General features: G+C 49.9%; 11 protein-coding genes across 11 annotated transcripts; 7 read left to right on the forward strand and 4 right to left on the reverse strand.

Annotated features, from left to right (window-relative positions):
- Window positions 1-88: 88 nt before the first annotated feature.
- Window positions 89-802, forward strand: Asppvi_006936 (uncharacterized protein; the record flags this gene model as incomplete). The annotated part of the gene is made up of 1 exon (XM_043302831.1): window positions 89-802. One exon carries the CDS (start codon window positions 89-91, stop codon window positions 800-802), a length of 714 nt encoding a protein of 237 aa, XP_043158766.1.
- Window positions 803-1,649: 847 nt separating this feature from the next.
- Asppvi_006937 (amphiphysin) lies at window positions 1,650-2,999 on the reverse strand (the record flags this gene model as incomplete). Its single annotated transcript, XM_043302832.1, has 3 exons — window positions 1,650-1,672; window positions 1,732-2,745; window positions 2,816-2,999. The coding sequence occupies 3 exons, from the start codon at window positions 2,997-2,999 to the stop codon at window positions 1,650-1,652; spliced, it is 1,221 nt and encodes a 406-aa protein (XP_043158767.1).
- A 1,144-nt stretch (window positions 3,000-4,143) lies between these two features.
- Asppvi_006938 (IscS subfamily cysteine desulfurase) lies at window positions 4,144-5,918 on the forward strand (the record flags this gene model as incomplete). Its single annotated transcript, XM_043302833.1, has 2 exons — window positions 4,144-5,274; window positions 5,496-5,918. The coding sequence occupies 2 exons, from the start codon at window positions 4,144-4,146 to the stop codon at window positions 5,916-5,918; spliced, it is 1,554 nt and encodes a 517-aa protein (XP_043158768.1).
- Window positions 5,919-7,679: 1,761 nt separating this feature from the next.
- Window positions 7,680-9,199, forward strand: Asppvi_006939 (indoleamine 2,3-dioxygenase; the record flags this gene model as incomplete). Its single annotated transcript, XM_043302834.1, has 2 exons — window positions 7,680-7,970; window positions 8,030-9,199. The coding sequence occupies 2 exons, from the start codon at window positions 7,680-7,682 to the stop codon at window positions 9,197-9,199; spliced, it is 1,461 nt and encodes a 486-aa protein (XP_043158769.1).
- Window positions 9,200-9,703: 504 nt separating this feature from the next.
- Asppvi_006940 (CsbD family protein) lies at window positions 9,704-10,315 on the forward strand (the record flags this gene model as incomplete). Its single annotated transcript, XM_043302835.1, has 2 exons — window positions 9,704-9,823; window positions 9,887-10,315. The coding sequence occupies 2 exons, from the start codon at window positions 9,704-9,706 to the stop codon at window positions 10,313-10,315; spliced, it is 549 nt and encodes a 182-aa protein (XP_043158770.1).
- A 476-nt stretch (window positions 10,316-10,791) lies between these two features.
- On the forward strand, window positions 10,792-11,933 carry Asppvi_006941 (aldo/keto reductase; the record flags this gene model as incomplete). Its single annotated transcript, XM_043302836.1, has 6 exons — window positions 10,792-10,866; window positions 10,929-10,939; window positions 10,999-11,056; window positions 11,109-11,290; window positions 11,348-11,720; window positions 11,781-11,933. 6 exons carry the CDS (start codon window positions 10,792-10,794, stop codon window positions 11,931-11,933), a joined length of 852 nt encoding a protein of 283 aa, XP_043158771.1.
- Window positions 11,934-12,446: 513 nt separating this feature from the next.
- On the forward strand, window positions 12,447-13,352 carry Asppvi_006942 (putative gamma-cysteine synthetase regulatory subunit; the record flags this gene model as incomplete). Its single annotated transcript, XM_043302837.1, has 1 exon — window positions 12,447-13,352. One exon carries the CDS (start codon window positions 12,447-12,449, stop codon window positions 13,350-13,352), a length of 906 nt encoding a protein of 301 aa, XP_043158772.1.
- Window positions 13,353-13,560: 208 nt separating this feature from the next.
- bud32 (serine/threonine protein kinase BUD32) lies at window positions 13,561-14,394 on the reverse strand (the record flags this gene model as incomplete). Its single annotated transcript, XM_043302838.1, has 1 exon — window positions 13,561-14,394. One exon carries the CDS (start codon window positions 14,392-14,394, stop codon window positions 13,561-13,563), a length of 834 nt encoding a protein of 277 aa, XP_043158773.1.
- Window positions 14,395-15,081: 687 nt separating this feature from the next.
- preB (alpha-factor pheromone receptor STE2) lies at window positions 15,082-16,256 on the reverse strand (the record flags this gene model as incomplete). Its single annotated transcript, XM_043302839.1, has 2 exons — window positions 15,082-15,446; window positions 15,512-16,256. 2 exons carry the CDS (start codon window positions 16,254-16,256, stop codon window positions 15,082-15,084), a joined length of 1,110 nt encoding a protein of 369 aa, XP_043158774.1.
- A 1,591-nt stretch (window positions 16,257-17,847) lies between these two features.
- On the reverse strand, window positions 17,848-20,153 carry sly1 (syntaxin-binding protein; the record flags this gene model as incomplete). Its single annotated transcript, XM_043302840.1, has 4 exons — window positions 17,848-19,334; window positions 19,395-19,777; window positions 19,833-20,049; window positions 20,114-20,153. The coding sequence occupies 4 exons, from the start codon at window positions 20,151-20,153 to the stop codon at window positions 17,848-17,850; spliced, it is 2,127 nt and encodes a 708-aa protein (XP_043158775.1).
- A 1,418-nt stretch (window positions 20,154-21,571) lies between these two features.
- Asppvi_006946 (uncharacterized protein) lies at window positions 21,572-25,873 on the forward strand (the record flags this gene model as incomplete). Its single annotated transcript, XM_043302841.1, has 10 exons — window positions 21,572-22,267; window positions 22,321-22,490; window positions 22,552-22,667; window positions 22,749-23,235; window positions 23,612-23,714; window positions 23,780-24,324; window positions 24,385-24,788; window positions 24,838-25,079; window positions 25,143-25,724; window positions 25,781-25,873. 10 exons carry the CDS (start codon window positions 21,572-21,574, stop codon window positions 25,871-25,873), a joined length of 3,438 nt encoding a protein of 1,145 aa, XP_043158776.1.
- Window positions 25,874-26,601: the final 728 nt, after the last annotated feature.

The following is a 26,601-nucleotide window of genomic DNA, read 5'->3' on the forward strand; positions in this document are numbered from 1 at the left end:
TGCCCATTCACTCAGTCAGGTAAGGATGTGGATGACAAGATGGCACGACTGGTAATAAGGATCTACACGGAACGAAACGAGGCCTGCCATGCAGAGGAATCCCATTATCGCCCGCGGCTTGCAAGCACTGGTCACTCAGGCCTCCGCCTTGGGAGCAACAGTTCCTATGGAGACAATGTTGAGACCTATATCTTGTGCCACGGAAACTCGCCAGCGTCGGCGAAGCCGTGATCAGTGTCCCATCAAATCTCCGCACCCGCAGCCAGACACAATGGCCAGACTGCAGTCCAAGGAGGCCAAAGAAAAGGAACTAGAGGCCAAAAAGAAAGAACTCAAGGCTATCCGAGACAAGAAGGAAGAACTCGCACAGAATACAACCTACTCTATCTGGTATTTCCTGCCAGACGCATACCAAGTCAACGTCAACCCGTCCAAGATTAAAAAGCCGCCTCCGGTGATTCCAAAATGGGTCCCGAAATCAATGCCGATGATTCCGGTGGGCGTCATTACGGACATGCCGAACAATTGGTCTGACAGAGGCTACTGGACCAAATTCCATGGAACTACAGCCTTCCTGAAACCTAGCAGACTGAGCAGGCTTCTGTTCTTCTTCTCGGAATACATAACATCGACCACAAACTACACCGCAAGAAGACATGAATGGATGCACAGGATTCCTGGATTGGCCTCAGCGGCGAGGAACGTTATTCTGAAACCAGCAGAGCTGACCCGAACACAAAAGCGGCTATACTAKGTACCTGGATACATTCCAGAGCATGAGCAGCAGCAGCAGCAGCAGTAAAGAAATTCCATAAGGAATTGGATTCCCAGCAGTACCTCTCGTACTACAATGGATACTTGCAACAGCCGAGTTGTAAACAGACCAGGTCTGCTGCTATCGATGGAAATTCCAACTTTACGCCGAAGTCTATGGCTGCATTCATGAATTGACCCGGACACTGAGAAGTGCAATGGGCTAGATGTCGACATAATAAGGAGACGTCATTTCCACCGTAGGAGCTGCATTGAAAATATTACTTTAGGTAGATAAACGTCAAATGGCCGGATGTGTTCGCACGGTCTTCTAGTTCTGTGGCTACAAAGATGTCAAGATGAACGACGATTCATCATATCGAAACGAACTACGGCATTTTAAGCAGCACCAGCTGGTGCGAGAGTAGGAACTACCTGTGCTATAGGTGTTCGCTCTGTTAGCGATGCAGAAATGGCTTCTGTGAAACCTACAATGTCCGCACTTGCGCTGTACATTGACTGCAGGCACTGGTCCACAGCTTGCCGCATAGTCCAAATACAGGAGCCTCTAGAGCCAGTTTTGGCGTGTCATAAAAGTCCAACGTCGTTGATCGAATGCCTTTGGGCGTAATTGTGACGTAAGAATAGCCTGGAGACTATTTACAAGCAAAGAGAGTATCTTCATGCACGCAATGCTCTATAATAGGCAAGTAGGGAGATGAAATAGAGAACACGAAGTAAAGATTGACGACGCTGCTGGAGCTGAAAGCCAAAGAGATTGTGCGAAAGAACACCACAACTCCTGAAAAGGGCCGTCGATAATAAACAGCAGCATCAAAAGGCAAGAAAAATATGAATATTGTGACATGAGCGGTGAAGTGGTAAAGATATGCATGCTAACGCAGCTGGACATAGTTTGCTGTGGTAAAAGGAACGTTAGTCTTTCGAGTAGAAAGAAGAACATGGAATGGAACCGACCTGGGAACTGGCCCTCTCGTCCGTCAACTCTACCGGTCCACCATTCGTTCTGGTTGTCCGTCCGCTGAATAATCTCAATAACGTCGCCCGCAGAGAAGCTGAGATCACCATGCGCCTGTGCTTCGTAGTCATACAAGGCTGTAACCGTCTCGACCGCCGCACCAAATCGGGCGGGCTTGGGTTTGGGTGGCGGAGGCGCCGGCTTGGCCTTGGCAGCCGCAACAGTACTTGCAGAGGCCGAATAGGGTGGAGGAGGGTTGTCAGTCTCCTCGGCGCGATTCGTGCGGGCGAATGTGCTCTTGCTCTCGTACGCCATCTTGTCCTTGCCGGGAGGTGTGAACTTGGAGGGTTGTCGGCCCAGGCCCTTGGTCTTGAAATGGACGATGGTAAGTGCTTCTGCCCGCTCTTTGACGTCTCCTCGCTTCTTCTCGAATGCCTCCTCAACATCCAGAGTCAAATCGAAATAGGAGATATTCATGCCCTGCATTTTCTCATGCAGTGTGTAGAAGACATTCAGCTGCATGTAGTAGAATGACTGAAATAGCGGGCGGATGAACTCGGCTTCGAGGGCAAAGAGTTTGGGTAGCTCATCTTTGAGCAGGTCGTTGTAGTAGTTGTATTCCTGCGTGGCCTGCTCCACGTCATTCTCCGCTTTGTAGAGTGCCTTCTCATCCTTCAGCGACTTGTCCTTCTTCTCCTGCAGTTTCTTCAAAGCGTTGCGGTGTCGATCGTAGTCCAGCTTCTTGTGATCTCGCTTCACCGCTACCTTCCGAATCACCTTGATCACTTCCAGCAGTTGATTTGCCGGACTCACAATGCGAGTCTCGATCAACTCTAGCTCGGGCGCAAGTGACTCCTGTAGGTCGCGGACAATCGCTTCGTATTCCTCGCAAGCCCGAATTCCTTCCGGGTTGCCTTCAATGGTGTATGTGCTCGGGTCCGAGGCGCGACCGGAGATGGGTTTATATAATTCTGTCATGGCCTTGGAGAACTCGATCTGGTGATTCAACATGCCTATGTGTTCATTAGTCCATCTTGCTACCCGGATCTTGCTTAACGAATTCGACCACGAGCAAATCAGTACCATTAATAGCTTCAAAATACTTCCTGGAGTCATCATGGAGCTTCTTGGTCTCCTTCTCAAGTTCTTGAAATCGTCGCTCGGCATCTTGATAGATCGGATCCTTGGTGTGTTCGCCGATATTGAACCGCGCCTTGAATTGCTGCGGTGCGCGAACAATGCTCTTCTGGAAACCCTTCAAACTCATCTCCGTGTTCCTGGTGGTGGGACCTCTTGTGCAGCTGCTCGGCGGAAGTGCTCGGTATAGACAACGGTGGGATCTAGGTGTGTTTGAGATGATGCTAGGGGGATAAAGGAGGAGGATCTCAGGGAGTAGCAAAGAAAGAGTGATACTAGAGCGAGAAATGGCTCGGTGGTGAGGAGTGGGGGGAAAGCGACCTTCTTGTTCCTTGGGGTGGATTTGCAGCCTTCAGCCCAGCCCAATATACTAGTGGTTCGTCTGCTCGGCGCTGTGGCTGAGCTATGACATAGGATGCTGTCGAGGTAACTGTGGCTGAGATGCACCAGGTATGTATTATACTCTTAGTATTGGGTACAATAAATGATCGATGAAATACAGCAATAAGTTTAAATAAATATTAAAATTGAGACTAATCTGAGCCCTATTTTCCTTTGCTCATTTGTGCACTGTGATATGATGAAGTCATACATGTTCCTTGTGACTGAACATACCGATCGATCGTGGTGTGGCGCAGCGACGGAGAACCACACCGAATGCCGGAGTCTCCCTGTACTCCGTAGCTGGTTTAGGCACCGGTTATTCAGGCTTGGTGTTCCTTTGGCTTGAATCTAACTTTTGCTATAACATTAGGCATCACCATATTGATATGTACCGTAATAACTCGACGATACATAATAATGGCCTAACAAACCCCAAATACGGAGTACAGTCGAGAAAATCTCTGACATACTGCTATTCTCCAAATATTAAATGGAGAGTAAACAACCGCGGGGTAATCGCGTTTCACCGTACCCTGCCTATTGTTCCCCACAGAAGCTATAGGAGATCTTCCTTCCAACTCTGTTCACTTGATGGCATAATATGGATGTTCTAACTACCCATTTTGACAATTATAAAGAGGTATAGCCTGTACAAATGATTCATCGGACAATAGATAGGTCCGCAAAAGATGGCTGAGACTCCGGTGGAAAAGACCGAGCGAATTCACCGAGTTATCTGATTGCTCCGATCGGGCTTAGCGGCAATGATATATCCGGACCCAACCTTTTTCTCACTCTTAGGATTTCGCGCCTTTCTCCTTAGCTGTCGTCCACTCTGCTATCAACTGACCATCAAGCCTTTAATGGTAGGATCTAACAACATCTAAATTATGTCTAGCGTTACACCATCTGCCTTGAGACAGGCATCTCGTGCCTATGCTCGTCGACTCTCGTCGACTCAGCATGGCTCCCTGGCGACCGCGTCCTTCCCCAGACGGGTGCTCGCCACCTCCGGTGGTGCAGCTTCGAGACGAACATATGTTACTGAGACCAAAGCGGGAAATGCTCAGGTTTCGATCGACACGGCCATCAAACAGGAGCAGAAGAACTTCATCAAGCAGACAGGTCTTCAGCCTGGAAAGGTCGAACTTCCTGCATCGGGCATCTCCGGAGATGCTTCGATGAGTCCCTCCGCCGGTATTTTGAAACAAGCAACTGTCATGGATCAAGGAACACGACCCATCTATTTGGATATGCAGGCCACTACGCCGCTTGACCCTCGTGTTCTCGACGCTATGCTTCCCTATCTCACCGGTATCTACGGAAACCCTCATTCCAGGACTCACGCGTATGGTTGGGAGTCGGAGAAGGCTGTCGAACAAGCCAGAGAGCATATTGCAAAACTGATTGGCGCGGATTCAAAGGAGATCATTTTTACGAGCGGTGCCACCGAAAGTAACAACATGAGCATCAAGGGCGTGGCCAGATTCTTTGGTCGTTCCGGCAAGAAGAAGCACATTATCACAACGCAGACTGAGCACAAGTGTGTATTGGACAGCTGCCGACATCTTCAAGATGAGGGATTCGAAGTCACATATCTGCCCGTTCAAAATAACGGTCTGATCCGGATGGAGGATCTCGAAGCGGCCATTCGACCCGACACGGCTCTGGTCAGCATCATGGCCGTCAACAATGAGATTGGTGTGATTCAACCCATGGAAGAGATCGGAAAGCTCTGCCGCTCGAAGAAGGTTTTCTTCCACACTGATGCTGCCCAGGCAGTTGGCAAGATACCCTTGGATGTCAACAAGCTGAACATCGATTTGATGTCTATCTCCAGCCACAAGATTTATGGCCCCAAGGGCATTGGTGCTTGCTATGTTCGGCGCAGACCTAGGGTTCGCCTTGAGCCCATCATCTCCGGCGGTGGACAGGAACGAGGATTGCGCAGTGGTACGCTCGCTCCTCACCTGGTTGTTGGTTTCGGCGAGGCTTGCCGCATCGCCAGTCAGGATATGGACGTAAGTTATTTTCTTTCATACTTCTGTGTTTTTTTGGATGTTTGTCGACGGGGATTATATACTGCATGAGTTTTCGGACACCATGACGGTAGCTTCATACCTTTGGTATGTTGTCATGGCAGCATGACGTACATCGCAGGGGTGATGAGTCGGCCGTTACTGAAAATTCTCGCTATGACTTCATCGATGCTATGAATCATTCATACTAATGTATCGAGCAGTATGATAGGAAACACGTTGAACGGCTGTCGAAGCGCCTACTGGATGGACTTCTGGCTATGGAACACACCACCTTCAATGGAGATGCTGAGCGCCATTACCCTGGATGCGTCAACGTCTCGTTCGCTTATATTGAGGGCGAGTCCCTTCTGATGGCTCTAAAGGACATTGCTCTGTCGTCCGGTAGTGCCTGTACCTCTGCCTCGCTGGAGCCCAGCTACGTCCTTCGTGCGTTGGGCAGCAGTGATGAGAGCGCTCACAGCAGCATTCGTTTTGGTATTGGACGGTTCACTACAGATAGTGAGATCGACTACGTCCTCAAGGCGGTTCAGGATCGTGTCCATTTCCTTCGAGAGCTGAGTCCTCTGTGGGAGTTGGTCCAGGAGGGCATTGATCTGAACACCATCCAATGGAGTCAGCATTAAACACTCTCTTATGGTGTACCTCCTTCTTTCCAGAATCACCGGTCGAAGTCTTCTGTCCATTCAGTTCATCATTTGCAAATTATCGCACTCGGAACGGCGTTGGGTTGGCATGTTACAATATGAGATTGATGACGGAACTTTGATCCATTTTATATAGTCTGTACAGAATTGAGCAATGAGCCACTCCAGCCTCGCGCGCCAGACCATATTAGACTCCATGTAGGGCTCATGTCTTCCGCCGACACTGTTCTGTTTGTCTAACTAGGAGAGATACTTATATCCGATATTGCCATAATCCATGCGAGTATGGCTTGGGTTCTGTTAGGAGTAGCTAGCAGATACTATGGTACTTGATTTCCGCAATAGGTGTTTCCCAAAAGGTGTACTTCAGATGKCAAATCATGTGACCCAGAATAAACTTTGAGTCCCTGCTTTCACCGCAGACTCGAACGGGGTGGCGTGGGTGTAGGCGAATGCGCCGGCGGACTCGCTTATGGAGGGGGAACCGCACCCGACTTCGCACACTTGCGGGCTGGGAGGCGGCGGCCGCCAGTCAGAGCGGGTTCCGGTTCATTCTCTAGCACTCAGGCTAGCACTCGTCAAATAGTGACCCCCTTTCGCTTCCACCCAGTCTGCCGCTGGTGCTGGCGCATGGCTTCATGGGTACATCTGGAGTATCTGGAGTATATCTTTTGATGTTTTGATATAGAAGTACAAAAGAAGCTGCCATAATGGCATTCTATAACCTGCATACTGACTTTTCCTAGCATCCTGGAGTGTTTATCATGATCTCCTCCTCATGTCACCTTCTCTTGCGTGTCTCATCACCCTGTCTCTGGCCCACCCAGTGCTCAATAATCACCACTCACTCTGCGAAAAGTTAGCTTAAGTCTTCTGCCTATATCGGCCTCATTTTTCCACGGGACACTCACCCCCTTGTTCTCCGGTCTGAATGATCTCTATCTATTGGCCAGGACTTCTTGTCTCCTGACATTCTGATTAATGATCCGTCCTTGCCGGGAGACTTCGGTTGTTCTGGAAGAGCCGTCAATATTCCTCACCCAGTCATGGTCAATTCGGTCAATCTCTTTCAGTAATTAGAGCACACGACCAATTTATAACTCACAACGCCAGCTCCCTTCTATCCTGTCATTTCTACGAGCATTATTAATCCTCACGCCATCCCCCACCGGAAGAGCAACTTTTTTCTACCAAGGTTCCGAATTAGAAGGGCCACTGATCATCTTCCTTCCTGTACTTGTAGCCTTTTGCTTCCGCTCTCCTCCGCGTGAATCGGGGAAGCGTTGTCTTTTATCAGCGGGGTTCCCCTTTGCTTCTTTGTGTGGCCTATCCTACTTTCTCTTGTAATACAGTGGAATCTGACTGAAGGACTGCCTGGCTGCTTTGTCTCGGTCCAGTCTCTATCCAGTCTCGTCTCTTCCGCTGATCGGTGTTTTACCTCACGACCATTTGCTTCTCAAGCCTTGGAATATAGGCGCACGATCAACTTCATCGTACGCTCCAGTCCGATCAAAGGATCTGGGGTATCGTCCGATCTGAGCCACTCGGGTGTCAGGTCCGGAGCAGAGTTTAACAAACTTTGGAACCTGAAGTCACGGATTCGCCTCCCAGGAGGAACGCGGATACTCCAGCATACGATTGATAAGCAGGGGCTCGGCTTTAATTCTCAATTGCTTATATTATCCTGTTCTGTATTCGAGCTGCTACTCCAGCTTGTGTGCATTAAATCCTACCTACACAATGCTTCCTCCTATTCCCGCTCTCGCGGACTACGGCATCTCACCAGATCATGGCTTCCTTCCATCTGAACCGCCACTCGAGGCCCTTCCCGATCCTTACTATGCCAAGTGGGAATGGATAGCGTCCAATATACAGTCGCTTCTACACAGTGGAAGAGTGCGTGACGTCGTCAACTGTCTACCTATTCTTGAGACCAAATACCTACATTCCGAAGAGGAGTGGCGAAGGGCTTATGTTGTCTTGACCTTCATGCTTCACGGTTACGTCTGGGGTGGCAAGACACCAGAAGAGGTAGGCTTTTTAACAAACGAGTTCTGCAGTGCACATGCGGATACTGATGCGATACCCAGAGAATTCCACCTCAGCTTACTATTCCGCTTCTCGAGATCTGCGACCATCTAGAGCTCCCTCCGGTGGCCACATATGCCGCAGTGTGTTTGTGGAACTACAAGCCTATCTTCCCAGATGAACCCGCGCACGATCTGGATAATCTCGCCTGCATCAATACCCTCACGGGATCACTAGATGAACGATGGTTCTATCTGGTTTCGGTGGCTATTGAGGCCTGTGGAGGACCTGCCGTTCCCTTGGCTCTACAAGCTATTTCCGCAGCGCGGACTGGAAATAGCAGAGTAGTTACAGAGTGCCTGCAAAGTATTGCCGAGATTCTGGACCAGATTGGTGTGCTCCTCGAGCGGATGTATGAGCATTGTGATCCCCACGTGTTCTATCACCGAATCCGGCCATATCTTGCCGGAAGCAAGAACATGGCTGATGCTGGGTTACCCAACGGCCTGTTGTACGACGATGGAAGCGAGGAACCCGACTATCGCCAATATGGAGGTGGCAGCAACGCTCAGAGTTCACTTATCCAATTCTTTGACATCGCCCTTGGCATCGAACACCTGCCCACCGGCGAGACTCGTCCCTCCAGCACTCCGTCCAAGGATGAGAAGGAAGGCGTTGCGGGAGCACCGCGGCACGGATTCATTCAGGAGATGCGAACTTACATGCCCGGCCCTCATCGGCGTTTCCTGGAACACGTCGGCGCTGTGGCCAATATCCGGGAGTACGTTGGAGCGCGGCGCTCGGACAAAGCACTATGCCTCGCCTACGATGCCTGTCTCGCTATGCTGCGGGCCATGCGAGACAAACACATTCAGGTGGTGTCCCGATACATCATCATCCCCGCTCGGGATGCACGAAATCGTGCACCCGAGACGTCCAGTGCCAGGAGGTCATCATTAGCAATGAACCTGGCCAATGTTCGGCCTGGCAGCAAGAAGCTGCGCGGCACGGGCGGGACAGCGCTGATCCCGTTCTTGAAGCAGGCGCGCGATGAAACTGGCGAACCCGCTATTGACGCCTGGGCGCGACGACTGCTAAGCAACGGTCCAGCGGAGCCGAGCTTCGCAGCCCTGAGCAAATTGGGGGAGCATGCGGACGGCCACCTGGAAGTGGTCGGGTTATCAGGGACCTGGACGGCAGATGACAGTGAGGGAGGTATATGCCATTGGTAACCCAATCAAGTTATTGGGAGTTTACGGCATGGCCAAAACGATCATTCATTCTTTTTCATATGTTACGATGGCGAGATCTGTGATAGACTTTGTCACTTTGCATTAGCGGTGCTTCATTATCGGGCTGTATAGACTCCGATCATCTAAAATAAGAGCTTGGCATTTCCTCGGCCAAACGAATACATTCTTGAGACTTCATTTCTATTCTATGATGCATGACGCATTCATGATGCCATCCAACATGTTGTGCATTTGTTTCTGGGTATCTGATGGATGCGACAGGGCCCAAGTTTGTGACCACGTGCAATGATGTCATTACATGATGTCATTTATCTCAAGCCACAAATATGCCAATTGTCTACTCTATATAAAGCCACAGACATCCCTGAGTCGTCGAGCAAACATATCAGAACAGAAACAAACCATCCAAGAACTATTTCAAATAAGATCAATTTTGAACAGAAATCTACAAACATCCACATCCTACAAACACAATCAATCACCATGTCTGACAACACCAACAACAACAATACCAACGCTTCCACCCTCAACAGCTACATCAACCAGGCCACTGGCCTCGCCCAGCGCGCCATGGGCTCAATCACCGGCAACCCATCCACTCAGGTATGCACCAACCCCATCCCCGTCTCTCGAAGTACCACGTCCAGTCCACTAACAGCACCCCAGGCCGAAGGCGAAGCCACCCACAACCAGGGCAAAGCCGAGCACGCCGCCAGCCACGAGACCGCCAAATTGGGTCCCGTCGCGGCTGACCCGCAGACCGGCGCCGCGGCCAAGGACAACTCCCAGCGCACCCAGGGCACCTGGGATCAGACCGTTGGGTCGGCCAAGGAGTCGCTCGGCAACTTGATCGGCAACGAGAATCTGCGCCGCGAGGGCCAGGAGCAGAATGCTAGCGGCAAGGCGCAGGAGGCTAAGGGTCAGTTGCAGGATTGGGGTGAGGGCGCCGCGGACCGGGCCAAGGGGGCTTTGGGATCGGTTGGTGCTGCGGTCAAGGGTGATCGTACTGAGGAGGAGAAGTGGAGAGATGTGCATGATGAGGGGAAGGTCAGACAGAGAGGCGCGGAGGTGGATATGGAGAAGAAATACGATTAAGTTGACTAGGCTGAGTGGTTCGTTGGATCTGGCGGCTTTGATTCTTTGATGATACCTTATGAGTTATGATATGATATCCAATTTGATTCATTAATTTGTGTCACATGTCCAGTTTTCTCTCGTTCAGTTGTCTGAGCCTGTACCTGTAAACTGAGATTCGCGTAAGGTAGAACGTCCTTTCACGGTTGTCAATCTTCAATATCCAACGCGTAAATAGAAGGCAGAACCTGCCAAGAATCGCCTGGAAACTAATTCCATCAATAGCAATGTGTCATAGCATAATCCAAACTCGGTTCGTAGATATCAATCCTCGGACATGGAGCGAGCTTAGCTGTGCCCCTCATGAAGCCAGGTCCACCATTCTTCCATGATCTCATTGCGGCAACGTTCACAACAACCTCAGTTCCATTCCACATCACACATCCGACAATATCATACTGAAGTACACAGAGTTGAATCTGTTTATGTTGCGCAACATGGCAAAGTCATTGACTCTGCATTCGACATATCGAATGAACTCGGGTCATGAGATTCCCGTCCTTGGATATGGGGTGAGTTGAATACCCGGAACCTTCCTTCGCTATCTACAATGCTAATCTCTGTACCGGAGCAGGTGTACATGATGTGCGTATAACATACACAAAATATATATCCGACTTACTGACACAAAATCACCGGCGCAGTCCCGCATCTCAAACAGAGAAGTCCACCCTAGAAGCTCTCAAAACGGGCTATCGCCATGTATGCAAGCTACGGCACTGCAGAGTATGAATACAAGCTGATGTTAATATAGGTAGACTCTGCGATCATGTACCGGAACGAAAAAGCCTGCGGCCGGGCAATCCAGAACTCCGGCCTCGATCGAGCCGAAGTCTTCTTCACGACGAAAATCCCGCCGGGCTCGATGGGGTACGAGCGCACCAAGCACGCGGTCGACTCTAGTCTGCGAGAAGCGGAGGTGGATTATTTTGATCTGTAGGTAACCACGKACCCCGCCAAATGGCGAAGGATGTAGCTGAGTGATACGACCAGAATCCTCATTCATGCTCCCTACGGCGGCAAGGACGCTCGCCTTGGTTCATGGCGCGCTCTAGTCGAGGCGCAGGCGGCCGGAAAGACTCGGTCGATCGGCGTATCGAACTACGGCATCCATCACCTGGATGAATTGGAGGAGTATATCAAGGGCGGCGAGGGCCGGGGCAAGATAGACGTTGGGCAGTACGAGCTGCATCCATGGCTTGATAGATCGAAGATTGTCGAGTGGATTCAGAAACGGGATATCGTGGTTGAGGCATACTCGCCGCTGGCGCATGGGTATCGGCTCAACGAGCCTATTCTGAAGACCTTGGGGAAGAAGCACGGCAAGTCACCCGCGCAGATTATGATCCGGTGGAGCTTGCAGAAGGTAAGTGTTCCGTCTGCTTGTTGATATTGACGGCAGGATAAAGTTGACGGAGGAATGTAGGGGTTCGTTGCGCTTCCTAAGTCTGTTACGCCGGCGCGCATTCAGGAGAACGCGGATGTCTTTGATTTTGAGCTCTCGGAGGAGGATATGCAGTCGCTCAATACGGGAGAGTATTCGCCGACGGATTGGGATCCTACTGTCGAGTATGACTGATATTGTCGCGCTAAGAATTTGATGGCATTATGCCAATGTGGTGTAATATAGTTAGTTAACGACATGCCAATGCTGCAACAAATCAGTGATCTACTTTCGTAGATTGAATCTTCTGTAGTTACTGCGAAATGATGTCCTAATACCATTTACCGCATATGCATCCTAATCTGATAACAAGCGGCTGGGAAATCGTAGTATGCAGTTTCCGTGTCGGTCACCGATATGGTTACATTCCCGGAGCGGAAATCACAGCGGGCGCGGGGCTGCTTAGCAATTCGACCCCGATGCAATCCGCCTTATCAAGCGCAATTTGTCACCATTTCCAAGCGCAACACAACTGAAAAATAAATCAGTATATCCGGCTTGTATTCCTTGTATCTTGTCTACAATCAAGGAAATAGCCATGAAGCTGATACTATCCACCTCGTAAGTGGCAAGCTGCTGTGACTAAGGCACTACCCCTCTGTCACCGGACGGGACTGATTGAGATGTGTTTCATTTCGCAGAAATCTCATGACGAGTGGCGGTTCGTCCGTCATCAGACATGCAGGTACAACGAAATCGAACGTCGAGCTGATCAACTCGCTACGAGCGAACTTTCAGGCTGCGCAACAGCTTGCGGCCGCCGATGAGACTCAGACAAAACCTACGGAGAGATACAAGGCATGGACATCGATGCAGGATGATGCACTTTATATTCCCGCGATCGATTTCTCGCAGGGCGGGCTGGCAGAGGAGAGGTCGCAGTACGATATTACGGTGAAACTGTTCTTTCTACCCGGGATCCCGGTGTCGAGACGGTGCGCGCATACGCGGCAGGCGATTGAACTGGTATTGAAAGAGCTACATGTGGACTCTATCGACCTGCTTATTGTTTCCTTCCCTGGGATTCTGTTCGACGCGGAGGACGACAGCGAAGAAGAAGTGTCCTCTGATGACGGAAGCGAGGAGCCAGATGATTTTGACAGCATCATTCAGTCGTGGAGGACGCTTGAGGGGCTACACGAGAAAGGCAAGATTGCTCAACTGGGTGTGGCGGAGTTTGGAAGCGACAGGCTCGCTCGGTTCCTGCCACATACCAAGGTCAGGCCGTCTGTTGATCAGATCAACCTCAAGGACTGCTGCGTCGTTCCCAAGTCGCTGATTCTCTATGCGAAGCAAGAGAATATCCAACTGCTTACGCATAACGACTGCAACGATATCCTGCCGGTAGGCACGACACGGGAGCTGTTGGGTCCAGGGGAGAGGGGCGCTGGAATCCTTGCGTCCGCTCCAGATGCCGACGACGGGATCAAAGGTGATGTTGAGCCACAATGGGTGGTCAAGTACACGGCAGTGGTCAAAGACCGCGGAGTGGTGGAGAACAAGGGATATTTTGCGCTGGCAGACGTAGGCACTTGTGTCAAGACGAGTTCATGAGGATATGCGATGCTATTTTGTGAGGTCTGTTTCTATTCTCGCAAAGTACACATTTTCTTCGTTGCATTGTGCGATAGAGCGTGGCGCAATATCTTGGTTCTTCAATAATGACGAATGATTGCAAGTGTATGTCGTTGCTCTCTTCATATCTCAAATGGACGACAGAGAGTCGCGGGTATAAATCATAAAATGCTTTCGAGCAAGATGCTCATCCAATCATACTTCTCTTACGACCTCTCATCCGCACTTCCTCTAACCGTTTCAACGCCGAGCTAGCGCCCTTGTAGCTCTCCTTATACCCATTGAGGACCTCTTCGAAGAACGGCTCGGTACGAGGATGCGTGCTGCCAAACGCCCTCTCAAGCACATATAGATCGACCGCGCGGTCTTCATCTTGCAGACTCTGGCTGGCCAAGCCAAAATCAATCAGAACAACATCCCCCGCCATGGACGGATTTGTCTCGTCAGCAGCGAGGTGCTGCTCCGCAAGACTAGGCGGTCGCAGGATGAGATTGCTCGTCGTCAGATCCCCATGGATAACGCCGGCCTTGTGCAGTGCCCCGACAGCATGACCAATTCTCCTCAGCAGGTCTCGAACCCGCGCTTCTTCCTTTTTCAGCTCCTCCGCGCCTTGGCCAGCCTGGTTCCGCTTCATGTATTTCTCCCACCGCTCCAGTACGACTCGCAACACCAGTCCCTCAATCCACTCCATCATCAACCAGGCCCCTCCGAATTCCTTTTCGCCAGTTTGGCCCTCCCAATCCAGCGCCAGCACGGCGGGGACATTGACGCCTTCCCGGACAAGTTTTACCAGACACCGAGCTTCCTGCAGTATGCGCTGGCGCGTGAGCCGTCGGTCGAGAATCGGGTGGCGGTAGGGCTTTGACGGGCGGACCTTCAGAGCAGCTGGAGTGGAGGGTGAGAGGAAGACGGTCTTGTAGAGATGCGCTTCGGCGCCTTGGGTGAGCAATTGCGGTGGAGGGGTTGTGTTCGTGAAGGGAGAAGGGAGGGGAGGTGGTGTATATGGGTTCGCTGACGCCATCGTTCGAGGTTGATGCCGGTCTTTATCAATGCTTCTAAGTGCTCCAAAATAGTAAGGCCGCGATCTAGAGTATTTCCAGGTGCTGCAGATGGTCCAATGATGGTTGTGGATGTGGTCGTGATGAATCCGAGAAAAAGTGTCGGTTCTTGGTGGGGCAGGTGAGTGGATCAATCGAGGTACGGCATCATCCGTCCATACTACGATTGTGACACGAGGAAGCTCCAAAGGGAGGAAATTCCCCAATTCGTCTGTCTTGCCTTCTTGGTGCTACTAGAAGTTCAGTCTTAATCGTCCTGACTGACCTCCTCGCTATTCTAGATCTGTCAAATCTCAAGACCAGCGTCTAACTACAGCTTAGAATTATGACGTGCGGTTTGCAGTCTAGTTGAGCATTCCTGGTCCATCTGAATCTTGCAAGTCCGCTATAGTAGTGCAAATACCTTTCAATCTGGTCTAAAGTCCTTGAATATTATTCCTGCTAAAGCGAATCACCCGCAGGACGATGAAGCGATAGCGCAAGCAGCATTGAAATGAAAGTACAACAAGAAAAGGAAAACAATTAAAAAGGAAAGTTATGATGACACTCTGGCGTTGTAGCATATCTGTTGTATCAACTGAAAGACAGAAAAGTACCTCGCAAGGAACTCCAAATCAACCGCTTATGCATTCCTCAAATGTGACGACTGCTCACACCTCCCCGTGGGAATCCTTTCGGTAGCTATGGATGGAGATGTCGTGCGCCACCGAAATGCCGAACTTGTCCACCGGGTCCTGCTGGGGTTTACTGGTTGACTGCTCTGAGTAACATGTGGCGTTCGGTGAGGTCAGAGAAGAGCTGATACATTGGCTGGGTTTGTCTCTCACTGCCCCGTCAGAGGAGAGTACGTTCCACAGATTGTGACGGGACTCTGTAGAGCGCGGGGTGGGGTTTGCCTGCTCAAGGGCGAATCCAGCCCAAATGGAGGAAAGAGGGAGTGAGATGATGACGAGGGTTAGGACATTATGCGAGAATTCCGGGATTTTGCTGAAGTACTGGCATATGGCGAAAATGGCTTGATGGAGTCTTGATCAGTATGATCTCTTTTCATTGAATGATGCGATCCTCTCCGGGCCTTACCTGGGATGGTCATGGTTTGGCAACCCATGATGAAAATGACCCTCATCGGTCCGAATTGCTTCACACCCAACCTCTTTCGCAATTTGATGGCAAGGCCAAGCTTGACGACGAAGACGGCGCAGAAAAAGCAGATGCTGACGGTTGTCACGATGTTAGTGGCACTTTCCAGCCAATCCAGATGGTCCATAGTTCCTGCGTGCATGATCACCATGCAGTTCTGCACCGAGTAAGTCAAGCGAACCGCGATCGGAACAAGGGCAGCAAATGTCGAGGTACCAAGTAGCAAGATCCGATACTGACGACGGAGATTGGAGCAGACAACCTGCACCTGAAGCACCAAGGAGACCTCCACGCAGATAAGGACAAGGGTGAAGAACACAGACGCCATGACTTGGCCGGCATAAGCGCCGCGTGACACTCTGGAAAAGTCGCCAGCCAGCAACGCATACATCTTAGCAAATCCAGTGGAGAAATAGCTGAGCTGGCAGCCCAGACGTATAATGTTGGCGAGTAGCGCAGCAACGTTCAGCACAAAAACGGATGAGACGCGCTTCTCTGGTCTTGTCAGCAGCAAGAGGACTAGGAGGAGCACGACGCATGCGCCGAGCTGGGCGCCATAGTTGATGCTGAGGCGGATCATGTAGCGCAAGAACTCATCCGCTAGTGCCAGAGATGAGATGACCGTCGTCTCGTCGGAACGAGTCAGAGTGATGTTCTGCGTCCAAGGATCGAATGTCGAATTCATCTTTTACTGTGATCGATCCAGCGATCAAGGAATTGCCAAAGTCTTGTATATGTATCAGCCGATAGAGGTGCTTGAAAGTGCGGACGGGAAGACGAATACCAGGTCCAAGAGTGTCTAGATATGGAAGTTGAGCATTGTAGAAGATGGGAGGCCGAAGTATAGCAGCTGGCTATCTAACCTGCTGTGGCGGTCCGTCTGAACACTTGCAGGCAGCGGGAGGAATGCTATATGGAGTGCAGTACCCGAAACAAACAATATATGGAACGACGAGAGAGAGGTGTAACAATATTTAGATGACAACACGGTGGGTCCTGTCCACAAAAGCGTTCATCATGACTTTGCTTGCCCATATTGAGAAGCTGAAAGAGAATGAMCAGAATTGCCGAGACCTGATTGTGATGAGGTCGAGATGAACAATATCAAGGCGGGAGCAAGAACAATATCAAGACAGAGAGACAAAGGACATTGCCCACGGAGAACGTCAATCTCGGTCCCATCGGGATTCACCGCTGACAGGAAGCCATTACAGTCAATTTGCAAGGCATTTCATCACGACACTATCGGCATTGGATTCGACAGCCTGATTAGCGGCAGATCCCTCAGTTCTGATGAGGATCCCGGTACGATGTACATCTTGTCGAGAAGTCTGAGATAGGGCCGGATGTACACTGGATCGTTTCATCAGACCAGTTCAAGAACAGGAGCTTCAGCGCTGCATTCATGATGTCTCAGTGTCTCAAGAGAACTTTTGGGTTCAATATCGTTTCTTCCTGATGAGTTGCCTGTTGTTTGCATCTTCAACCCGCAGAGGCGATGACTGCGGTAACACTCTGATGAAAACACATTTACGGAAGATTAGCCTTTTCCACTATCATCATGAGAACTTAACCTAATGGGAAGGGAGATAACTACGCTCGCAGAATGGAGTAGATCGCGCCTTTAAGGGTCTCCTAGATGCTATTAAGATACCTAAGATCTAGAGATATCTATATACTTTAACTCCACATTGGCCTGTAATGGGTCCCTACACTGATATGCAAGATATGCAAGATCTAGATTTAATTCCATACCTTATTCTAACACCACAGCGGCCAGCTAGGCCTGAAATGGTTAAGAATAGCTGTAGATATCTACTACATAATGAATTAGTTTGGAGAAGTATTTAGTAGAAGAGGCCTTGCAAGGGACCCCTTCACGCGCGTGAAGTGCCAGAAGTGGAACCCCTGGAAGAAATTTAAGAATGATCTGGATTTCGAATATATCTAATTTGTCATTTACGGTCGAGATTTACTAGGTAAATTCTACTATATGTTGGACATGCTGTGATGATGTCAAGTCCGTAGAGTTTCGATATATATTTTGGTGGTTTGGTGAGGTGCGTAGGCCAAACTGCCAAACCCCGTAAATGACCCTAATTCAATAATCCAAACAAAGAACAATTCATACCAATAGCTAGCCATTCTGCTGCTTGTATTGATTAGGATGAGAGGCAGTGGAATCATGACAGCATAAGATATTTATTAAGGTATGTAACGTTAAGAGATGTATCTATTTTCTTTACAAACAGGTGGCCTCCATGGAGAAAGTTGGATCAACTTTCATGGCCAAGTTTGGACAACGACTCCGTCAGGAATTCTTTAGCATTCATCAAATCCGTACTGCCATAGACGACTCTCCGTCTAGCTCCACCCATAGTCCCTGCTCCAGCACGAATGCCGGCCCCTGCACCATCGCCCGGCTGTCCGCTAGTTTGGCGCACCCAGTCCTGCAAATTGCCATATTCGTCCATGCTACCCCCGCCGACGGTGAATACGATTGCTTCGTTGAATGCCTGGCGACGCTGGCCAAAAGTTGCGCTTGTTCCTCGTTCCACCACCCCAAGGGCTCCTGGGGCTTGTGGATTGCGAGCCGCAGACGCCGGCGGTATAGCTCCACGTGCGTTTGCGCTCCTCGGGTCGAAGTAGAGATAGTTCTCGGTTTTTGCGATTGCTGAACTGGAGGCTGAGGACGGATCCATGATGGACTCGGTGATCTTGGTCAAGGTGAGGTCTTTGTTTGCAGGGAGGAAATTCTTAACACCGGAAATGAGTGAATCGAAATTAGCACCCAATGCTCCGGATGTGATGCGGTCAGTGAGGCGGTTGGAAAGTGATGAGAATCCACGGAACAAATCCGAGGACTGCTGCTGCGGTGCGGCAGTCGTCATCATGGTCATCCGGGTGAGCTCTCGAACCTGGCGCACGTAGGTCAGTGGGCTGATATCCTCAACTCCTGCGCGCGTGAGAGCCTCTTCAAATTGGCTGAGGTCTGCGCGGGATAGGTCTGTTTCTGTGCTTAGGAACCAAATAAGGAACAACCGGAGCTTGTCGGTCGGGTTACTGCCTTTCGCAGAATCATTAATCAATTCCATGATCTGTGTTTTTGATTGTTTCGTAATGTTCTCCTCGAGCTCGAAGAAATTATCCAGCTGACGGTCTTTGATCCCCTTGAGCAGTGCAGTTGCTATATTCATGTGCATGTCCAGTATGGCTTTGCGTTCCCGCAGCTCAGGAAGCAGGGTAATCGCAGCTTTGAGGTGCTGCGCAGAAGCGCTGGTGTCATTCTGCAAGTCCTCAATAGAAGAAGCCCCAGTCTTCTTCGTGATTTCATTTGCGTCTTCTTTATAGCGCGTCAATTCAGCATCGATATCTTCCGCCACCTGAGGAAAAGGTGCTCCAGCGTTGCGCTTCCAGAAGAAATCATTGCTGTTTAAATCGTATACTTTCTTTGCCACGCCCTTGGCAGGGTTCGTCTCGTCAATCGGAGTTTCAACGGTTATCCGGTTGAGCCGCATTTGAAGCACGTCTTGTACTAATGATTGGTAGGTCCATGAATGCGACAGCATTGGTACCAAATCCACATTACGGTCGACGATAATCAAGACCGGTCGTGAAGCAGGGACTCCTGCGGCTGTTTTCTTGGTGCTGGAGAACAGGTTGTCTTTCGAATTCAGAATATGGTCACGTAGTTTACGGTCGAGCTTGGTCGCGATCAGCTCTGCCGCTCCGCCTTTCGGACAACGGATGATTGGAATCGCACCTGTTTATCCCAGGAATGATCAACGGCTAACTCTCAAGCGCGGAGAGGTTTGAAACATACCCATAGTGACACTGACACTGAACAGGCCGCTAACGATCTTGTCAACAATGTCGTCCAACTCTTCATCACTCGTTTTGGCGCTGTTGATCTTCCAATATGCGTCGTTGCCTAGCCCCAAGCTGAAGAGGTCCGGTTCGGCTACGATAAAATTCAAGTACTGGTCGTAAACTTGAGCAACATGCTCCGCGGTACCGGTGGAAGCTATTTGAGACGCGAAGTCTTCAAGAAGTGGCCGAGGTATGGATGAGAGAAAGTTCACATAGGCAGGAGAATAAAGTCCACGGGAGAGATCATTCGTAATTGCTTGAATGTTTGCAGGAGTCGGTTCAACGAGGTATACAACGGGGACATCGGGGATAGGATATCTGGTAGAGTTGAGATTCCTTTAAGACAACGATTAGCTGCAATTCTATGCTCCTGGCACGGCAAGGACCGTACAGATGAATAGTGACACCCCAAGCTCGAAGGTCGTTTACGCGAAGTACGCTGCTGATGATATCCCGGCCCATGTTGTCGAACACTAAGACCTTCCAAATGGGATCGCCATCTTCATTGAGAATAGGCGTGGAGATGAGACCTTGAGCTGATATATCGTGAGGGGCATCATCCGTTGCGTGGGGCTCGTGGTTCAAATTGAGGATCTTCTGAATAGACGCTATGAGACCAGTTAGCGACTTCCTATACTTATTGAATGATTTCCAACCTATCGGGGAACCTACCGACCTGACGGTCTCGCAGAGACATTGCGTGAGACCCCATGGTATGTTCACTTGCACATGCACAGTTTCAAACAAATCAAGCAATTATACTCGAACCATGACACGTCCACCTGTATTGTGAGGAATGAAGAAGACCAAGTCGCGGAAGACGATAAAAATAAATTTCTTATTGCATTCACCCTGGCTTCTCAGGGGAATCCAAGAATAACTACCGACCGTACTATGATGTTATCGCGGTATCTCTCCACCTGGCATCCTGAGATGCTCCCAATTGTTGGAGCTGACATAAGCACGGGCTAGGCTGTTTCCCCCTTAGCTCAATACAAACAGAGCAAACTACTTGGTCGAATTGGGGAGAATCGTGGCTGGAGAGATCAGGTGACTACAGCTAGGCTCGAACAGGAGTAGTAGAGAAATCACCCTCATATCACCAGGCCCGCCCGTGAGCCGCCCGGCTTTTCAGTTCTACCTCATCACCACGACCAACAACAACCCATCCCTATCCTCTCAACCATCCCCGTAAAGCGAACTACTATGCTACTGAACTGCTATCCAGGGTGGTTCTTTGTATGAGAACCTTTTCTTTTATCTTTAAGACAAGTTTAGAGGAAAGAAAAGTCCAGAAGGACTAGCAGTTCGAGCTGACTGGTCGCGTCTGCCCGACAAAAAGGTGGGCAAGGCAGGTCAAGGTGACAAAAGGGCACATAATAAGGGAACAAAACACAAGGCTGGGGATTAAGGAACAAAGGAAGTGGGAGCAGTGAATTCCAGGAACAAAAGGAACAGACCACAACCTCTACCTTAATTCTGGTCGGTGTATTCGAAACAAGAGTTGACCAATTTGTGTGGTACCTAAGGTGCTTCTAAAAGGCGCAAGACGGTCGCAAGATCTGAACGTGACTTGCAGGACACGCCTTAGGGACTGCAGACACAAACCTTTACCAGCCTGTGGCCGCTACAGTATCCTTACCAGCAAGTCCAGATCATTTTAAGGTACCTAAGGTAGGCTCTCCGAGGCGGGTGGATAATCACTGCCACACTGGTCGGCCTTGCCGTACGGAGTGCACCAAAGAAAACTTGCTTGACAACTCCTTCGGGTTCCCCAAGGTTCTCTCCTGCGGCCGCTCTCTGCAAGGCGGGAATATCTTGATTTTTCTCCTGGCTTGACCGCTTTCAATCTGGACGTATCAAGTTCTACAAACCGTTCATCCACACTTCAATCCGCTGCACTGCCGTTGGCTTGAGCAACCAACCAATTAAATCCCTCGCTGCTACTTCAAGTGCTCCACCCGGCTGCTGCTATCTCCGACCGAGAAAAGCGGCAACTGAACTTTACTATATTGGGTATCCCAGACACGTGGGTGCATGTGACTTTATAAGATTACCCTTTTAGTACAATAACAACTACAACCTGCGATCGAAGTCAACGTCTGCTATAACGGGCAGATTAAGCCCAAAATGGATCGTCCCTCGCCACAGGGCATGATGCCTGGCTTGCATCGCAGCTCAGTAACTCCTGGTTCAGTTCAGTCTGAATATTGGAACAATCTGGATTCGTTATACCCTGGTCCGGATCCTCCACACCAACATCCACACCCAACCCAACAGCAGCTGCATCAGTCGCACCAGCAACAACAACATCGGCAACAACAACAACAGCCGCAGCAACAAACTCAGTCAATGGGGATCAGCTGGGACCATCCGATCTTCAGTCAACAGCATCAGCAAAGGACGCAAGTACCGTCACATCAAGAGCATGACCATGGCATCTATTCCTCGTCAACTCCCCAGTCGTGGCAACAGAATTCACTACAACAACACCATCATCAGCAACAACAACAAATACTTTCGCCAGCTCCACAAGGTCTTGGGGTGCCCACTCAGTACCATCAGGTTCATCGATATCCTCCAGGCCAGGTGACGTTCGATTCACGGCCACTCCCTGCAACGGACAATCCTCCATATCAATCCTACTCATTCCCTCAGAACTTTTATTCTTCTCAGCACATGTCGCTTCCGGATGCCTTTCCTCAATCAAATTCACCGCAGGCCCCTCGATCGCAGACTTCCCAGCAAAATCATTACCAGCCCGTCGCACATCAAACGCCTCTTGCATCATACTCACTTCCTCCCGGATACTCCGAAGGGAACTCGGTAGGAATACAAAAGACTCATCATCTTAAGGACGTGTCACTGACATGCAGTAGATGAATTTCATCACCAATTATGCTGAGCCAGCTACGAACGTTACTGACGACCCCACCATCAATCCTCAGATTCTTAATCCTGCACAGCAGTCTTCTAATCAAAATTCTTCTCTCCAAAACCCTTTCCTGTACGTGAATTCAGCTGACTATGGCCGGGCCGATGATGGGAAGTAAGTTCTCAACCCTCTTAAATTCTTCCAGTAAAGGCCATCAGCTTACAGTCGGTGCTAGGCTGTTTAACTTCTTCGAGAATGACTTGCAAGTGCCACCTGTTATGGGTCAGAGTACGAGTAATAATCGACCTATTCCCGGTCAAAATGCTTTTGAAGGAACTTTTCATGTCAACGGTATGTTGTCCGCGGGTTTTCCTCTCCATCTGCCTTCATGGTAGCCTTATTGTACTAATAGCTAATATCAATAATATTCAGGTCAAAATTCTGTAGACTCGACTTTGCAGATAAAACCAACTGAACCGCCGAAGAAGAAAGCTCGCACGAAGACAGTGTCAAAGAAATCAACAACTCTTGCGAAGAAGTCTTCGGCATCGGAAAGCGAGACTTCTGATGACTCCGACCTTGAAATTCAATTTCCCGAAGAGCCATCCCCCATACCAGCGACGCGACCCAGTGAACCGGAGGCTGCCGTGGAATACGATACTCTTCAAGCCGTCTGGTCGCCACGCAATCGCAGACCCAATGCTGATAAGGTCAAAAATGCTCTAGTTGCATTTAAAGACGTTGTCAAACGTGTGAGGGATGCGTGGAAAGAAAGCAGTCAAGCGATGAAGATGGCGGAGAACAAGGATGAAACCGACAAAGCAGCCCAGCTCAAGAAGGATGTTGTCCTGCAACGTCGTCTGATGGATGTGGTTGTCAGTACCACTCTTGAAAAAGGCCACCCGGCTATCGTTGAGAAGTATGTCCTTTATCTTTTCCTTTCACTTGTTCTTCTGGCATTTCGTCGTTATGGCCTTAGAAGTCAGAAGCGAATCGAGAAATCTCCCCCCCGTAATCAATTAGCGTCGATGGTCAGGAAGCCTTCTTAGAAGATGATCTTTAGTACGAGCGATTAATCGCTCTGTGCCCGAGGACCAGAAGGATAAAATCCCTTTCTGTGGTTCTCAACTGGGCTCTTAATATCGATCTTGAGGAAGCGCTGAAATGCCAACGAAACTAACCTTGACCCGTCAGAGTTGGTTGGATCTGTCGCCTGTACTTCGGATTCTTTCCAAATCTCTGGCATTTAACAATTACGCATTTCCGGGTTCTGAATGGCTAACATGGGGGTCCAGGTTGGGAGAACATCCAATGGCGCTCGCTGCCATGTATTCCTTTCTTCTAGATCGACATCAAGCGTCCGACGTGGATGGAGCATTCACGGTTAATATACTCAAGGTACATCTCCCGTCTTTATTTAGGCATCCGGTTCGACATAGGGACTAAGAGCGTTTGAAATATAGTTACTCGCACGCTTTGGCACCGTGGACGAGGAGGTACTCCATAAAACCAATATTGCCAAACTCCTACCCCGTTTCGTGAAGAAAGGGGGTCCCACTGTCAAAGAACTCTCTCAGAAGATCCTAGATAATGCTGCTGCTTCCACGAAAAGAAAACAGGAGGCGACTAAGCCCGCAGCGAAAGAGGGGTCGGCGATCAAGAGCTCTGCCTCTGAACCAGCACATAATAATTCCCGCCCCGAAATCGCTGGTTCGAAGAGGCCTCGGGAGGGAGAAACCAATGGCCAGGCTGCTTCGAAGCGGATGGTTGTAACATCCAATATCAAGCCTAGTGCAAAGGCGGGCAATGCTACCACTAATGGTTCGGTCAAACGCCCACAAGAGACAGTTCAGGAGAACAAATCTGCTGCAGCTGTCTCGCGTCCGAAGGCAAACATCATCGCTCCCAAGCCTACAAGCCTCTTTGGCAGCTTGGTCTCTGCTTCCAAACGACCGGGCACATCGAATGCGGAGCGCGCGGCAGCGGCGGCCGCCGCGGCGAAAACAAGGTACGCAGAACGCGAAGCTCCTGTATGTGGGACTTCACAAATGATGCTAACAATAATCAGCCMTCCGGCCGAAAAGAGAGAAACTCAGACGCCACCTCCTAGACCCACTTTCTCCTTCGGCGATCTTATGGCAGATCTTAACAAGCAGAAGGAATCTGAATCAGTTGAGCCTGCTGAGGACCGACCCCCTGAATCCGAAGAAGAACGTCAGAAGCGACTTCGCAAGGAGGCTCGAAGAAAATTGCGGGTTACGTGGAAACCTGACGAGTCTCTTACGGAAGTCCGTCTCTTCACCCACGACCCTGACGAGGAGCTAGGACCGGGTGATCGATCGCAGGGAGAAATTGGTGACATCAAAGGAGAGGGTAGTGCCCTTAAACTGCACAGAGATCTTGAAGATTTGGAAGATGACGATGATGGCGTCATTCGTGAAGAGAATTTGATGGACTATACAGAGCCGTCGGGTAAGCCGGTATTGACGCAAGTTATGGGATGTTTGCTAACGGAATCTAGAAATTGACAAAGGCGATATGACATCTGACGATCGCTCCAGAAACTACATCAAACGAGGTGGCACGCAAGAGCCTTCTAGTCCCGAGAAGCAGGCTCAGGATCATCGGGAAGCTACCACGCTCATGGTTTTTTACACGTCGCCTGCGGATATTCCTCCCTCGCCAAAGGAGCCACCCCAGACCGACGCTGATGAACCTATGACTGAAGTGACTTCTTTTGGAGAATTGCCGGATCACATCAAAGTAACACATCCAATTCTTCCTCGTCGGCAACTTTGTACGGGCTTCTGATATTCATGTTTCTAGGTTCGACAAGAGCGATATTACTCAGCGGTCAACCCGAAACCGGCCCCCGTTGCGGCTGCGCCGCCTATTGCTCAAACCAACCAATTCGACATCTCAAACTTGCTTAAAATCATCCAGAATGCATCGCAGCAACAGTCTACTCCGCCGCCACCCCCGCCGCCGCCTCAGCCTGCGTCACAGGCGCCCATGTCTGACCTGGAGCGTACTATCAGCATGTTCCGCCAGCAGCAGCCTCAAGTTCCACAAATTCCCCAGTTCCCATCCGTTTCTCAGGCACCGGCAACGCAGGGCCTCGATTTCCAGAAAATATTGGCTGTCATGAGTGCACAAAAACAGATGCCGCCGGCGCCTATTGTACCCCAAGTCCCACCATCGCAACCGGCGATGGCGCCGAATCTCGCTGCCATAATCTCACAATTCGCCAACCAAAACCAGCAGGCTGGTTCATCTCAACCTTCTGGTCAGTACTATGAAGACTCGGATCGCAAGCGTACGCGTGACACGGATGGTTCCGAAGAATCCGGTGATGATAGATTTGGCTACGCCAAGCGAAGCAAGTTTGGAGCACCAAACAAGAAGCACGTAAGTATCATGCCGAGACCTGATTCACAGCAAATATATCGCTGACTCTGTAACAGCCAAAGGCTGGATTAGTCCCTTGCCGATACTGGCGCGAAGGAAAGTGTCTCAAGGGTGACAACTGCACCTTCCGCCATGATCCTCTGAATTGATTCCGTTCCTTTGCTACTCTCTTTTTATGATACCCTCCGGAAAGATCTATCTCACTGACGGCGCAGGGCCTTAATTCTTGCATCAGTTTAACTCATCGTTCTGATGTCCTTTTATTTTTACTATGGCTGCACATTGACAATGGATGTGAGCCACGGTGTTCATTCTGCGGTGGTTCTTTCCCCACCTTCGCATTTGTCAGGTCAGCGTCATGTTTCTCATCTGAGCATCGCACATAGGGTCATGATATGGTCATGAGATGGAGTTTTGTGATGCTTTTCTGATTCCTTTCGTGACTTGTTTCTACGGGCACCATCATATCTCATATCTCTGGGCGGGTCTTTTTCAATTGTCCCATAAACACATAAACGTGTACTGTACGATAGATTATTCGCTCAATTTCCATGCTTTTCTTCTCATATTAAGTTTGCCTACTGAATACAAAGTAGAAGTACCTCTTCCGAAGGTGTACCTTGATTATTTAGTGTTAATTGAGCTCTCGGATAAGAGGTCTGGCTTTTATATAGTCGAGTAAAGTCCGATGTCTCAGTACGCCGCATCATTTCTGAACATCTCCAAATCAGCATCCTCTTATCGATAGCCTTGTCGACCAAAACTCTCAGTGTTTCCACGCTCCAAACTCATGGCTAAAAGCGATGGAAACGCCACGAAGCTCTCGAATTTCAGCCTGCAATCACTTAATTATCGTTTGCTGTCATGCGATATACAT

Source organism: Aspergillus pseudoviridinutans (assembly GCF_018340605.1).
Source record: "Aspergillus pseudoviridinutans IFM 55266 DNA, scaffold_4, whole genome shotgun sequence".
Classification (NCBI taxonomy): domain Eukaryota; kingdom Fungi; phylum Ascomycota; class Eurotiomycetes; order Eurotiales; family Aspergillaceae; genus Aspergillus; species Aspergillus pseudoviridinutans.